The following is a 15,489-nucleotide window of genomic DNA, read 5'->3' as shown; positions in this document are numbered from 1 at the left end:
TGGAAGTGCGCTTATGTCAGCGACACCACAGTGAGCTGGAGCGCCCGGCCTCGTCAGAGAGGCAGCCATCTGATGTGTCCTTCCAGAAAACAAATCGTCTCGATTCCCAAAATTCAACAGAGGGCATTGAAAGCTCTTTTTTAGTATCAAGCCCATTCTGCTTGTTCAAAATTACCAATAGTCTTGGCAGTCATTTCCAAAGCAGTAATGAATAGGATTTCTTCTGTGATGATGACAGACTGGCTCTCTCCCCCGTTTAGACAGGTGGCCAAGTGCTATGCTCGTGGCCGCACGTGCCCTGCTCTCCTGGGAAGGCCCGTTTCCCTCTCAGCTCCTTCCTTGCTTGGATACTACCCAAGAGGCCCGTAGCACCCAGGATAAACTCCCTCCTCAAGGCCGGTGTCCAGGGGGCTGGTCTGTCCACTTCCACTACCTCTCACTGTGTCCACCTCGCTGAGTGAGCCCTCCAGGAGGCCCAGAGGAAAGCACCGCTCTGATTTGTCACTTTCTACACCAGAAGAGGAGTATGGTAGACAAAAGGAAGGAGCACAACAGGCTGCTCTGTCTCATCGAGAGTTAGCGTTGTTACAGGGCCCTTAGAGAGGAAGTATATAGCATACTGGGCTGAAAGGAGGCTTGGGAACTTCTGTTTCTGCCACTTACTGTGTGTCTTCAGGCAAGTTATTTAGTCTCTCTGATCCTCATTTTCTTTCTCTGTGTGTGAACATAATGCCACCTCCCTTCCTCCAGGAACTTAAAAAATTAAATGTATAAAGTACCTAGGAATCATGCCACGCATATTTGTAAGTACTTGATAAGTTGTTGATGTTATTGTCAGTTCCTCCATGTTCAGATGTAAAAACTGAGGCTAAGAGAGCCAAAGTGATTTTCCCCCTGGATCCCAGTGACAGTGGAAGGTGTCACTAGTGACAGAGTCAAGAGCCCTGGCTTTTCAACCAGACTCTTAAAACTATAAGCATAGTTTAATTGAGGACCATTGTAAACAGCAACTGACATCCACCACATGGACCTTTAAATCTTTAACTTTTTGTTATTTTAAGTATATTTTTTAAAACCTCTGTTATGTGCACTTTCATCATCTTGCGGTGATTGAAGATGAACTGTTCAGACTTGGGGGAGAAATAATAGATTAGAGTTGGGCCTTTGAGGTTACTTAATTGAACCATCTGCCTGATGGATTTTATACTCTGATTCTCTTTTTCCACCTTAGTTATAAACAAGTGTGCTTAAGGAACTGTTAGCTTCATACACACGTTAGTTTCACCACATGTGAAACAATTTGGTGGAAGTTTGAAAAGGGGGCCATCTTTCAAAATGCCTATTCACAATGATTATGTTCTCTATCAATTCATTCATTTAACAAAGACTTTTTAGTAGCTGTGATGTGCTCATTCGTACTTCTCCGGAGGCATATACGCCTATAAGAGCCAAAACATGAACACAAATTATTTTAATACACAAAGGAAAATGCAGAAGCTATAAAGCTATAAAAAGCTATATAGGCACAGAGTCTGGAGAAGACAGAGCTTCCAGGTCGGAGAATAAGGGCGGCCTTCATAGAGGAGGCTGCCCCTAAAACTGGATCTTGAAGGACAGGTCAAAGCAATCACTGACTTGGAAGTAGTCTCCACAAAACACAGCCTGTTCATGAGTTAAGGATGCTCTTCATGTGATTTATCAGCTAAAGAAATTAAGAGGACAGTCCCAACAGGTGCTACTTGTTTTCCTTTGAGACAGTTACACGAATGCTAAATCGTCTTTTTGAATGAAACTCCTCAGAAGAGAACCTAAGATAGTGAAGTCAATGCCAACAGTCTACATTGCTGATGTTTAAGACCCTAACCATATAGGGATATGTTCATAGCTGCCGGGCAGCGTATTATAAGTATTTGATGACCTAAGGGTTCATCGGAAGCCACTAGGTGATCTTGGGCGCACCCTAGTGAACTGCTGTCTAGTCCCACCAGTGTTAGTTATTTGAAGCGGGGGTAGGTGAGCTGTGGTTCAGGGCAGAAGTAAGACTCCCTCCCTCCCAGAGCTTCACTCACAACAGTAGCCTCTCAGACTTCTGGAACATTCTTTCCAAACCGTCATAAGTGTTAGTTTGTACAGAACTTCTCTGAATGGTTGGTAAAATATTTAAAAGAAAGAAAAGACCACTCAACTCTTTGGTACTTTGAATTTTCAGATAGACCATGTTTGAACTTCTTCTACCAAGCAGAAAGTTAAATCCACTGAAAATAGCTACACAAAAAGAATCGTATTTTTTTAATGACTTGTGTTAATTTCTTAAAGAATCTCTTAAAATTTTTTTTTACTATTCATTAAGAACCACCAAATGACAGTTTAATGGAGGTGGAGGGGTTGTCATTACAATTAGTTTGTAACAGATAAACAACGTGTCTGGGGATTTTTACCTCTGCTCTCAGCTCTCCTCCTAAGAGTAAACGTTAGTCGCCAAAACTGTGATACGTTTTTAAATGTATACTATTTACATAAGAAAAGCTTGACTACAACAGTGGAGTCTTTTCAGGATTTTGCCACATTGCCAGCATCTTTCTTTTGGCATTGTAGTTTTCCTGGGACAATTAAACCTCTTCTCCCCACCTTTCCCTGTCTCATTCCAGCCGTTAGAGACATGACATTATGTGACAGTTGTCTCCTTCAGATCAAAGAATACCCTTTTCCTCTTTGCAAGAGTGAAGAGAAGTTTGTCTTTCCCAGAGCAGAGCGTAGGCACAAAACTAACAAAACTAAGTCACCAGAAAAATGAGTCTGCACAGCAGTGGGGGAGGGGTGCCTGGGAGCCCACGGGGACACGTAGAGCCCGTCTAAAAGCTCCCTTCTGTCACAGGAGACGTCCTACAACAGAAGTGGAAGTCTGATGTTTACTGTGTAATTTTAATATAGGGAAACTGATGTGTTTTTAACAGTACCTCATCGCAGAATGTCGAAGGGAGCTTTGGAGATGCTTTCTCCAGTATTCATTATATCAGAGAAGTTAGGTCAAAGAAAAATGTTTTTAAACAACACCTGCACGCTGCCCATTCGTTTTCTGTTTCTCGATTTTTGGTTTTCGATGGGAGGATATTAAGTAGTGTTAATAAAGAGTCAGATCTTTTTAAATGTTAGACATTAATTTTGCTTGCTTTTGTAATTCCTGTTCTTATTTCAAGTTCCCCTTTTCCTGCTTATATTCCTCGATATAAATTATAACCTGGAACACCAGACGTGATTATCTGTGGAACTTACATTGTTTGGAATTTTTACATAGTATATTAAATAATTACTTAGCAGTAGAGTTCAGCCTCTCGGTCCAGGAAATAAATTATTTTAAGGGAACAAGAACAATAATGGCCCCACCCCTCGCATAAATGACTGCCATTATGAGAAATGACTGCCGCGGTAAACTGCTGCTACTGTGCGTGGTCAGGATACGTATGCGTGTGCTTTCTCTTCATATAGGCAAGGCGGCTTTCCCGGCGTGAATCAGAGCGGACTCATGGCTTCCAGCTCTCCCTACAGCCAGCCCATGAGCAACAGCTCTGGGCTGATGAACACCCAGGCGCCCCCCTACAGCATGACGCCCAATATGGTGAACAGCTCAACAGGTAACCTTGGCAGCTCTGCGCTTCTGAGGGCCGCCCTCCCGCTTCCCTCTTCTCCTCTTAGGCTGGTACCCCTGAGAGTATAAAAGCAAATCAAGCAGTCGGATCATTTGGTGAAAAGGGGGAAAATACTACTTCTCTGCTGCTTGGATACTTGCTCCATCTATTAAGACTTGAGGATGACATTACGTTTTATGTAAATTATTTTTATTCACTCTGTGTTTGTGTAATATGTGGGCATATTTCACGTGTCATTGGAGATTGCTTGCAGAGTATATACACGAAGCTCTTTTTGCCTTTGGGCATTATTAGGAGTATTGGAAGATTCCATGACAAAGTCTACCTCCATTTGATAGTGGCAGAGATAAACATTTAAAATTCATATTTCAGAGGAAATGATTGAAGGCCAGGACAAGGGGGTGTTTGCAATAGTTTTTTTTTCATTTAGGAAAACTCACCTTTAAATGTACACATGAAATAGTTGTTTTTATAGCTGCTATTTATAGACTGTCGCTGTTGAGAAATTGTACATTTTTAAATGAATTGTTTTACATTTTTCATGACGTTTAACTTTTTCAGCACACTTTATGATCTCAACAATTGCATTCTTACCAAATCCCATCTGATCAGTGGAGTAAGAGTATGCTGTCAGTTTGTGGAAATAACAAAAATGTCTAAAACTGTGCAAATGCTCCACGTTCTTAGGCCCCCAAGGTCCTGAACCACCCTTTACAACCCCCTATCTAGTGATGATGAGCACTGCTCTTTAAATGAGAAAACGATGACGTATTTCACCTGACCTGTTAACTTTTCCTGGCGCCGACGTTTTGGGTAGGATTCCCTCCTTTAGTTACTACAGAGCTTTGCATAGCCAGCTGTGCGTCTGCCAGTGCTTTATGATGTGTTAGAAAAGCGCTGTGGAGTCAGAGGCTGGGCTTCCTTATTACCTTTTTTCATTTCCTCTGCCTTTCGCCGCCTTTCTGACCTCTCCATCTTTGAAAGACGCCCCAGGAGCTGTTGTTTCTTTGTCAGGAACGAGAGACAGCTAGAGGCTGGGCTTGCATCCCATCTGAGCTTCTAGGGTTGTTGGTTTCTAGGGTCTAATTTAATAGTGCCATTCCCTGATTACTTCTCTTTAAAAGTTTATGGAAGAGGAAAAAATAGATGCTACTGGTGAAAATGAAGCTTTTTAAATAAATAAATCCAACAGCCCTTCCTGATGTTAAACAGGCATTCATCCCAGCAGGTGGATGTTTTTGTTTTTGTTGTTTTAAATTTATTTATTTTGTTTATTTTTGGCTGCATTGGGTCTTCGTTGCTGCGGGAGGGCTTCTCCAGCTGCGACAAGCAGGGGCCACTCCCAGCTGTGGTGTGCGGGCTTCCCACTGCAGTGTCCCCCCCATCCCAACCCTGTTGCGGAGCACGGGCTCCAGGCACACGGGCCCAGCAGTTGTAGCTCGCGGGCTCTAGAGTGCAGGCTCAGCAGCTGGGGCGCATGGGCTTAGTTGCTCTGCAGCACGTGGGATCCTCCCAGACCAGGGCTCGAACCCACGTCCCCTGCATTGGCAGATGGACTCCCAACCATTGCGCCACCAGGGAAGCCCCGAGGTGGATGTTTTTACATCTGAAATGAAAGATAAAAAGCTTGAACTATTAGCTAGAAGCTTCCCCTTCCCTTCCCAGCACTGTCCGAGGTAATGGTGTATTGGGGTTATGACATTATGTGTTTTGTCTGGCTTGCTGAAATAAAATTACTTCGGAGCATTGAAACTACACAATAAATTTTCACCCACTATTAGCAATACTCATTTTTCCCGTTTTTCCTTTGGACCCCAGAGCCACAAAAAAATAACCAACAACAAATAGATGCCCTGCCTAAGAAGATTTATGTATTCCTGAGGAATAACCAATTTAATGGAGATTCACAGAGAGGGTTTCTTTTTATTTTCATTATTCAGATAATTCAGCTATTTGTTATTTCATACAGAGGAAATGTTCAGTGAAAGCCCGTCTATCCTCACAGTCTTTTGTATGGGCTACTACTAGTATATATATATTTTTTCATTGCATTGTGCATTTTGAAGTATTGAATTTTTAATAATTTAAACATTTACCAAATTTTCCTCTACCCATTTATATGATTTGATTCCAGCTTTATTAAGTCAAACGCTACCTGATAGAAAGTAATCATCCAGCATCTCCAAGGAATATTGATGATTTAGCATTTACTGTGTCTCTATTGATAGATACATGTGAATCTGCTATAACTGCGTTACAATCTCTGAGGGAAACAGGAATGACAAAGGAACCCAGAATGTTACCGTGTGGCTCCTGATAGGAGTTTTGGTCTGAAGGTATACACTTGACTTTTCTAGAGATGGGCCAGAAATGGCTTGGATCATCACCACCTCAGATTACTTGGTTTGGGCCCATGGAGATAAATTACCAGTGACAACAGCAAAGCATTTTCTCCAACAAAGGACACTTTTGGAAAAAGTGCAGATAATACAAATGATGGCCAGTGGGGTTTTATGAACCTCAGTTAGCAGCTTTGTGCAGCCGGCATTCCAGCATCCCCTTTGCTGAGTTCAGACGGTTGTGCTATAGACAGTGTGCAGGGCCAAAAACAGTCCTCCTGTGTAGTGACAAATTGTTACAAGCCTCAGTGAGCAAGTAATTATTTAAATGGAGTCAGTGTGACTGTGAAGGTGGCACCTCTTTCTTCACTTCAGATGTGGGGAGAAGTGGGATGGTGAGCAGTGGGGATTGTTTCCCTCTAAAGAAGCTTTTTAAAAATATGTAGTTGGACTAAAAGATTAGAATTATGTATTACTATGGGAAAAATTCTAAATTATGTATAACCTTGTTAAATATACCCTTATATAATACTTGTGTTGTTACATTGTACTTATTTATGTTTCATTTTATAATATTCATTAGTCGTATAATTATCTGCATGTAAACTGTCGCCTTCAAGAAGAAATCTAAATGCTAGCAAATATATCTACTGTCTGTGACTCTAAGTTTGCCTCACCAGAAGTCACTGTACAAAGTATAGGGCATTTCCATCTGAATAACTTACAAATAGTAAATGAGCAGCCGTGTGGCACTGTGGCCATGCACTGTCCCCTTGGGAGTATGTCAGCATAGGGAAATTTCGGGGGATTCTTTCAAGGCCTTGCTGATCCAGCCAGAGACAAGAGTTTCTCCTGAGCTTTTCTCATACCCTTTGTATGTGTTAAGAGTATTCTTTATATATTTGCCACATATAAAAATAGTCGTGGGCTTCCCTGGTGGCGCAGTGGTTGAGAGTCCGCCTGCCGATGCAGGGGACACGGGTTCGTGCCCCGATCCCGGAAGATCCCACATGCCGCGGAGCGGCTGGGCCCGCGAGCCATGGCCGCGGAGCCTGTGTGTCCGGAGCCTGTGCTCCGCAACGGGAGAGGCCACAGCAGTGAGAGGCCCGCGTACAGCAAAAAAATAAAAAATAAATAAAAAAATAAAAATAAAAAAAATAGTCGTGACTATCTACAAATGTATACACATAGATAGACCCTTTGTGTTTTCAAAAACAAGGAATAAAATATTTTACGGAGTATGGTATATTATTTACCATGAACAGAAAAGATCTGTTTGTGTGTTTCCGGTCCTATTTTACCATCTTCTGGGAATGATTTTGCAGCCTTGCAGGGAGACTAAGTAAAGGAAGCTGGGAGAGCAGGAATGGATGTTTAAGGTCCGTTTTACTTGCACCATATGTTCTTTTTGAATATATTAAATCCAGGTGGAATAACTGCCTTAGGACCTTGACCCACACTTACTCCAAGAAGTCATTCTAGCTCTTAAATTCCAATGGTAAAGCCAGAGGCTACTACTTGAAATGTATTTGCAGTACTCACACAGCACTTTCTGCAGTCAGAGGTTCTTTACTGCCCCTTTCTATGGCTGAACTTTACATGCTGGATTACTGATGTCAAGAGGAGGAAGAACAGTGACTTGATTTAACAAATCCATATAATATTGGTGGTCTTTCTCTTCTGGGGAAGAAGAAAAAAATAGTGCCCCTGGAGTAACAGTGCCCTGGAAAGCATATGGCTCTTTGCAGTGTTCATTGAGAATTCTGGTAAGAAGTCAAAAATAAGCATTTTAACAAAAGAAATAGTAAAAGCCACAGTAAGGAAAGACCTTATGATCCATTTAGTAAAATAAAACTTACATCGTAAGTAAAGCTATTACTTTATATTCTATACTTATTTATCTCTCAAAATAATATAGCATTGTAATTTTTAAATTTTATTGATTTATTTGTTTGTTTATTTTTGGCTGTGTTGGGTCTTCGTTGCTGCGTGCGGGCTTTCTCTAGTTGCAGCGAGCGGGGCTACTCTTCGTTGCAGTGTGCGGGCTTCTTGTTGCGGAGCACAGGCTCTAGGCGCGTGCGCTTCAGTAGTTGTGGTGCACAGGCTCATAGTTGTGGTGCACGGGCTCTAGAGCGCAGGCTCAGTAGCTGTGGTGCACGGGCTTAGTTGCTCCGCAGCATGTGGGATCTTCCCGGACCAGGGCTCGAACCCGTGTCCCCTGCTTTGGCAGGCGGATTCTTAACCAGTGCGCCACCAGGGAAGTCCCAGCAATGTAATTTTTGAAATATGTTTGCATACCCCGAATGCCCATTTTAAAATATATAATAGGAAATGAAGAAGTTTGGGGAATTTCAAACCAATATACATGCTTATATTCATCTAAGTGTGATTTTTAAATCACTGTAAATTGTCATTAATTATCATAATACAATATTGGCCTAGTTCTTTATGCTAAAAAGACCGCCTTTTATGTATATTAACACATTTAATGCATGAAGAAGGAATTAGAAAGAAATTACTATTTTTCAAAGATAATATTCAGGCATAATTTATTATAAATGCTACCAAACTATCTGTTACAACGTTAGGAGGAGCAGGACTTAAGCCGTGTGTCCATGGCTTTGCCAGTTTCTCTGGAATTGTGTGGCTATCGTCCCTTTGAACCCACTCTGGGAATAACTAGCAAGGACATGTGGACTTTCATAAAGAAGCCCCTCTTTCCATACTCATCCTGCTTTCTTTCCCCTTCTCCTCTTCTGCAAAGGGGGTTTCTTAATGTATAGATTTACTGATTCCTCTCTCTCTAGGCGCAAGAGGTAAAACTGCACGAAAGCAATCCACTACTTTGCACGAGGCTGTCTTGTTGGTGTAATATCTCTCAGCTGCTTTTTTGAGGTTTCACACGTTCACAAAAATAACAGCATTTTTAGCTGATCCCAATAGATTTTTCTCTGCAGCTGCATCACTTGAAAAAGCTTTTTGTTCCAGTTCTTAAAGTCTAAGTATTGAAAGTAATTTGGAAAAAAAAAAAAAAAAAGAAAAACATCCCAATTATGATTTGTGTGTGTGGTGATGACTTCAAGGGCTGACTGAGCTGCAAATGGGCTTTGAAAAACAAGCCAATGTGCCCATGGAAAATACAGGCATTTCAGAGCGCATCATTGGGTGTGCTGATGTAAACTCACAGGCACGTGCCTGGGTAGGCTTTTTTGGCAGGACCTCTGGTCTCAACCTGCAGTGATGCTAACGATATTAGCAAATTAGCACCACAAAGCTTGCCAGCTAATTCGCCAGAGCCCTGCTCACTCTCTCACTGCTGTAATTAAAACTAATTATTTTCTAAAACATAGTAATACATGAATATGTGCAATAATCATTTTGTAGTGGGCAATCTGTGGAGCCTTTTTTTAAAGCTTTTTTTTTTTTTTTTTTTTGCACATTATGCTGCATGTGCACGGCCGTGGTTAGGCCAGCACGTTGATTTGCAGAATGTAAAATGGGTCCTGTTCATAAAACCTCAAGGTTTCTTTTCTTTTGAAATGGGAATGTTCTCGGTGTTTCACTCACGTACAAGGCTCGTGACTCTCTCCCCTCTCCCTTTTCTCCTTCCACCTCTCTTTCGCGCTGCCTCCTCACACAGCTGTGTGGTGTGACACTCACAGCCCAGTGCTGTGCAGATGGTTTGCACAGTGGGGTTCCGCAGAAATTCAGCTGTTACTCCCCGGATATCTACACTGATTCCCTACTGTAGCCTTGTTCTTCCTTTAAAAGGAAATCTAAATCCATATTTTTGACTTGAAAATATCTAGTAGTATTTGCAATAAATGCGTGTAAATCCGCTGTTCTTTGGTGAACCTTTCATTCTAAAGCCTAAATGAACTTGATTGAATTTCTGAGCCAGGAGCTAGAAAATGAGTTTTGCCTGGGATCATAGGGTTGACTTGAGCTGGTGTGGGTGTCTAACCTGGGCATTTGAGCTGAGGCTGAGGACTGATCCATGTGTGCACTGCACCAGAATGAAAGGAAACCAGCCCCATTGCAAAATAATTAGAAATCCTCTCCTTCAAAAATTACTTTTGATGATTGTTTTTGAAGCCATCTGTTACAACCATCTTCCGTTATTGTAGCCTATGCCATATGTAATAGATGTGATTTTCAAATGAAACAATATAAAGTGGTAAATGATTTTACAAACTATGGATTATGTGAATTTAGGCAGTTAAGAAAGCAATAAATCCTCTAGTCAACCAGTGAAAATAGACATATCCAGCATTTGAATCCCCCATGAGCAATTTAGACATTGGGCATATTTCTACTTGCACCTACTCTATTAAAGCTGTAATAATTTTGAAAAAAATAATATGGATAAAAGTTGACTTTCAGTGGCTTAGGTCTTGAGTAAATGATTGCTTTTTTTCCCCCTAAGATAAAAAAGGATTGCCAGAATGTCATGCTACTTAGATTTCAGAAATGAGTATTCTCTGAGTTACAATTTCTTTTTCCTTTTTTCTTTCCTTCCTTGGAGGGAAATTCGGGTCCCCCATCACTCAGTAGCTTGTGTTAGTGGGAGCACAGCCTGACACATCATGTATAATCCCAAACTCTTTCTCCTGTTTTCGATTAGCATCTATGGGTCTTGCAGATATGATGTCTCCTGGTGAATCCAAACTGCCCCTGCCTCTCAAAGCAGATGGTAAAGAAGAAGGCACTGCACAGCCGGAGAGCAAGTCGAAGGTATTCCTCTCTCCTCTGCACGCGGTGTGGGGTCTGCTCGCTGCAGCTGCCGTGGGGCTCTCTCCTCACTTTTTTTCATTTGGTTTCTTCTCTTCCGCATGCCTCCATCTTGTGCGAAATGTTTGCAGTCTTCTTTCCCCGCCCCCCTCATGGTGTGGATCTGAAAGTTACTAGTTCTTATGGCATTTAACTCGTGGCTGGGGGAGAGGGGTGGAGGGACAGGACCCACCCAGAGAAATGCTTCGGGGGTGGGGAGAAGGAAGGGATCTTGCCTGGTTGGTACTTGAAGCCATTTTCTCTGCCTTCAGTTTATAGCTTCCTGTTTTGGCCGCCTTAGCAACAACAACATACTTAATATTTTGCTTTCCTACCTTATTTGATAAATAAGGTGAACAGCTTTTTTTTTTTTTTCCTTTCTTTCTTTCATAAGGGGTAACCCATGCTTAGCATTCCATGTAAGCTTGAAGTAAGCATGGTGGCTCAGTGGTCTTATCCAGCATCCAGCAAACTTACCAAGTTATACTAATTAAGAATGTTGTTTTAATACTTTTATATGTGTGTGGTTTTGTGTGTTTGTTTGTACATGTCTTTATATATATATATATTATATATAAAAATTAGTCTGTTAAACTGGATGTGCTTTTTGTTATTTTAAATAAAGTTTGCCCTACCTTTGTCTTTTTTTTTTTTTTTTTTTATTCCTCTACCACAGGATAGCTACAGCTCTCAGGGTATTTCTCAGCCCCCAACCCCCGGCAACCTGCCAGTCCCTTCCCCAATGTCCCCCAGCTCTGCTAGCATCTCCTCATTTCATGGAGATGAAAGCGATAGCATTAGCAGCCCAGGCTGGCCAAAGACTCCATCAAGCCCTGTAAGTGGCTCTGGTTTTTTGTTTTTTTTGTTTTTTCGGGGTTTTTTGATAATTAATTCTATTTTAATGCTTGCTTATTTATTTGTTTTATAAGACTTTTTCTTCATAATTTATCCATGAAAGGGTTTTCTTTATAGTAGTAACAAAATGAGTAAAGTTTGTATGCATCATACATAAGTTGATTGCTGGTAATGAAACCACTGATATAAAGAAGCGTCTCTATACGAAGCATGTGATTGTGTTACTGGGTCCAAACTCCTTCACGCAATGACTTTGTTTAAATGTCTAATCCATTGTGCGCTTATAGAAGATCTTTAAAATGAGTTAACTGTCCATTTGCATAGGAACCAATAGCAGCCATGGAGTATATGATAAGTTTGGCCTTTGGCCTAAATCTGTCATCAGCTATTGTGTCTGAAACATCTTGTTTCAAAACTGCCTATCTTGAAAATATAAATATTACACTCTGGGCACAGGTTAGCATATCATCAGCCAGGCTTTGTTTCAGTCTACTTGTCAGAAACGAACAGAAAAGTTGTAGAAATGTTAGTGCACGTGAATATTTGGAATGCTACTCTTAGATTAATGTGTGCCTACATTAGAATCAGTTGAGATAGAAAAATTATATCCTGCACAAGCCTGCTCATAATCTTGATATTAAGTGTTGATTTCATACGATATTTAAAAAAACAAAAATGGAAATGTGCATATAAGGGAATTTTTTTAGCCTTAATATTCTTCTGTCTGTAGAGCTAGGCCTTTATTTTCCTACTAAAGAAATTAATTCTGTGCCATTAAAAAAGAAGAAGAATGGCACTGTAGTAACCTTTATTTTACATTCATATAAGGAATCAAAAGACCTTTAAAAAAAAAATCTTAACATGCAATTACTTGCCAAGCAGGCTTAATTAATGCGCTAATTTTTGCAAGACAATGTATTGAAGAGCACAGCTCAGGAAAAGCAAGTTGGAGGGAAGAAGACTCTAACTGCAGAATCTGGCAATCTAGTCAAAACCCCAAAAGGAGGCTGCTATTAATTATCCATTCGCTGGTTTAAACAGATAGAGCTGAAGGTTTGAAGACTTGGTAGTTCCAGTAAATGTTTGTAAAATTCATGTGGAGCTCTAGTATAACCAGCATTTTCCTTTTCAGAAGAAGAAAGGGCAATATTCGCTGTTACCTCCTTTGTAGACATATGTTTCGCTTTTTCAACAACTGAGATGAAATGAAAAATGCTTCTAATATGGATTAAGCAGAACTAATGGAAGAGAGAGTGCAGCTCCTTAATTCTGATATCTTTGTGTTATTTGCTTTGAGTCTCAGAAGGCAGCCAACATTGGGGGGCGGGGGGGGCGGTCCCATAATCTACTTTGGTGTTTTGTTTTGTTTTAATCATAGAAAAAGTGTTTCTGAATCAATGATACTCTCAAGTTAACAGGTAGAACCCCAGCTATAACTTTTCAAAAACATTTATTTATTGGCTCAGAGGGGAAGATTTCAGAGGTTGAAAATATCTTTAAAACCTTAAGATAATAATTAAGAATAATAATTTATTAAAGACTACTAATAGACCATATTATAGGTTTAAAATTTCCATCTTGCTGATTCCTGAATTATAAAGAATGATTGAGATATTTATTTTAAGTTACTAGTCACATTATCTCTATCCAATAAGCCCTGTAGGAAACTATTATCAAAACCCTCCTTTCTACTTAAATATGAGAAAAAAGAAAACTGAACTGTTGATCTCATTAATATTTCTACATACATTATCTCTCCCTGTACCATAACCATTTTTTGTTTAAGAATTTACAAGCAAAAAAAAAAAAAAGAATTTACAAGCAAACTTCTGGCTCCAGTCTTAGAACAAGGGACCAGCAGAAGATGCGGTTTGAGGTAGTGGGAGGTGTTAGAGATTGCTCTGTGTTGAAAAAACAGCACCACCCTCTAATGAGATGCTCATTCAAGAAAGGAACTAAAGGAGATTGTTATGCAGGGCCTAAGCTTATCTCTGCTATCAAATCACTGCAGATATATATTGAAGAGTATTTAACTTCTCTTTCTGAGATACAACTTTAATTTGTACTTAAAATTGCTCCTAACAATGTTTCTAATAAAGCCTATCTAATAGCAGGCCTGAAATGGACTAAATGACAAAGATGTTCTATGCTTTGACAGTGTGCCATGGACCAGCACTGTTTTGTTACAAAACATTCTAAAATAAAAATAAACATTTGCACATACACATGCATATACACATATTACCAGGCATATGGTAAAGACTGCTGAAATGTAAATCTGCTTCAAAGACTTGAGGAAAAGTGTACTTATAGACTTAATTAAGTTATATGCAAGGAAAACATTTGTGGCACCATAATAATGTCTTGCTGTAATTTTTCAGCTATCTCCATTTCTTTTTCTTGCCTCCACGACTGTTTCATGCAGTAGGATACAATTTTTACAATACCAAAGCAATATGAGGTGGTGCTAGTGGCCTGAAAAAGTTAACCAGCTTTCTTCAGGGCTAGTTTTCTTGCCCATTGTCAGTGGGTAGAGTATAAATGACATTTATCCAAAGGTCACATCATAATTAATGCCTCTGAACAAAAAAAGTGTGTTTTGAGCCTGATCAGTGATAAAGTGTACAGTCTTTATTTCCTAGGGCTTTTGTTTCTCTTAATGTCCTTTTTCTCTGTTTGGGCACCCAAATACTAACTTAGGGAATGGGCTAGTGTGCAGCCCTGGAAGCTGGGAATGGAGATGTTACTCGCCCACCAATCCCTTCTCAGCTTTCAGTCTTATTAGATTGTGTCCACATTCACTTAGCACTTCACTCACTGACAACCTGTTTATAGAATATTTTAATCAGCTGTTAATTCTTACTTGGATGGTGCTAGACTTTTCAGACCTTTCTTGTTCATTTGAGTATTCACTCAGAACAGATAACGTACTGAGTACCTTCAGTGTGCCGTCACTGTTGGTGATTCAAGATCAACCCAGTTCCTGCCTCGTGGAACTTAAAGTCTAGTCAGGAGAGCGGAGGGCAGACAACTAATCCCACGCAAAACATAGGCCTCTACGCACTGTGAGGCCAGGTGCCACCAAGGACACATAAAGCTTGCGATGATGATTCAGACCAGGGAGCCGGCATCAGGGGAGGCCTCTTCTAGGCCCTAACATAAAACTGAGGCTTGACCACTTTCTTTTCATACAGATGCATGCATTTTTTTACATTATGGCACCATAAAATGCATTTTTGAAGACCTAAAAACTATGAAAAGTAAAACAATTCTATTAAAAACTGTTACCTTCATTAAGGTTTTATGAGAACAAATTGAGATACGTAGAAGTTAATTAAACTTAAGTTCACTTAACAAAGAAAGGTAAGAAAAGTTAAAATATGGAGGGTCAAACTAAGTAAATCATTACTTTAGGCCGGTTTCAGGTTACGAGAATCCACTCCTTTCATAGACAGAAACAAACACTTCACAGTCTCATTGCTTGGGTCACGATTAACTCTCTCCTGGAGCCCTTCCACAGTGTGGGTTTAGAGAGGGCCTGGCCCAGAACAGCAGCTGGATCTGTTACTCGGGATGTTGGCGGAGCACCTAGAGTGACTGTAAACTGAAACGACTGATTTTATATCTCTTATTTTTAAATGGAATCTCAGACTTTTCCTCTCAGTTCTTCACAGATGAACTGCAAGGGGGAGGTTCATGGTGGTGGTTTTCATGGATTTTAGGTGATAATCGTTTTTTCCTCTGGTTCTTCTTTCAAATTTTTATTTAAAAAAAAAAAAAGATTGGGTCCATTGTTTTCAGCGTACCTCCCAATAAAGACAAAGTTTCAAAACTATGATTTGGAAACCTCCTGTTCATAACCGCCTCATTAATGATGG

At 40.3% G+C, this 15,489-nt stretch overlaps 1 protein-coding gene across 7 annotated transcripts in view; it reads left to right on the top strand.

Moving 5' to 3' along the window:
• Positions 1–15,489, top strand: part of ARID1B (AT-rich interaction domain 1B) — a 416,950-nt gene that overhangs the window by 370,162 nt on the left and 31,299 nt on the right. For 4 of the 7 annotated variants that reach the window (XM_082633300.1, XM_082633301.1, XM_082633302.1 and 1 more), the window contains 3 exons: positions 3,487–3,632; positions 10,611–10,720; positions 11,433–11,591. In XM_082633300.1, coding sequence (XP_082489426.1) covers positions 3,487–3,632; positions 10,611–10,720; positions 11,433–11,591 — 415 coding nt within the window. The remainder of the gene's footprint in view (positions 1–3,486; positions 3,633–10,610; positions 10,721–11,432; positions 11,592–15,489) is intronic. The other 3 variants (XM_082633305.1, XM_082633306.1, XM_082633303.1) reach the window with 2 other exon arrangements.

Source organism: Mesoplodon mirus, assembly GCF_964341445.2.
Source record: "Mesoplodon mirus genome assembly, chromosome: 10".
Taxonomy (NCBI): domain Eukaryota; kingdom Metazoa; phylum Chordata; class Mammalia; order Artiodactyla; family Ziphiidae; genus Mesoplodon; species Mesoplodon mirus.
The sequence above is the reverse complement of the archived record's forward strand: the minus strand, read 5'-3'. Positions and strand labels throughout refer to the sequence as shown.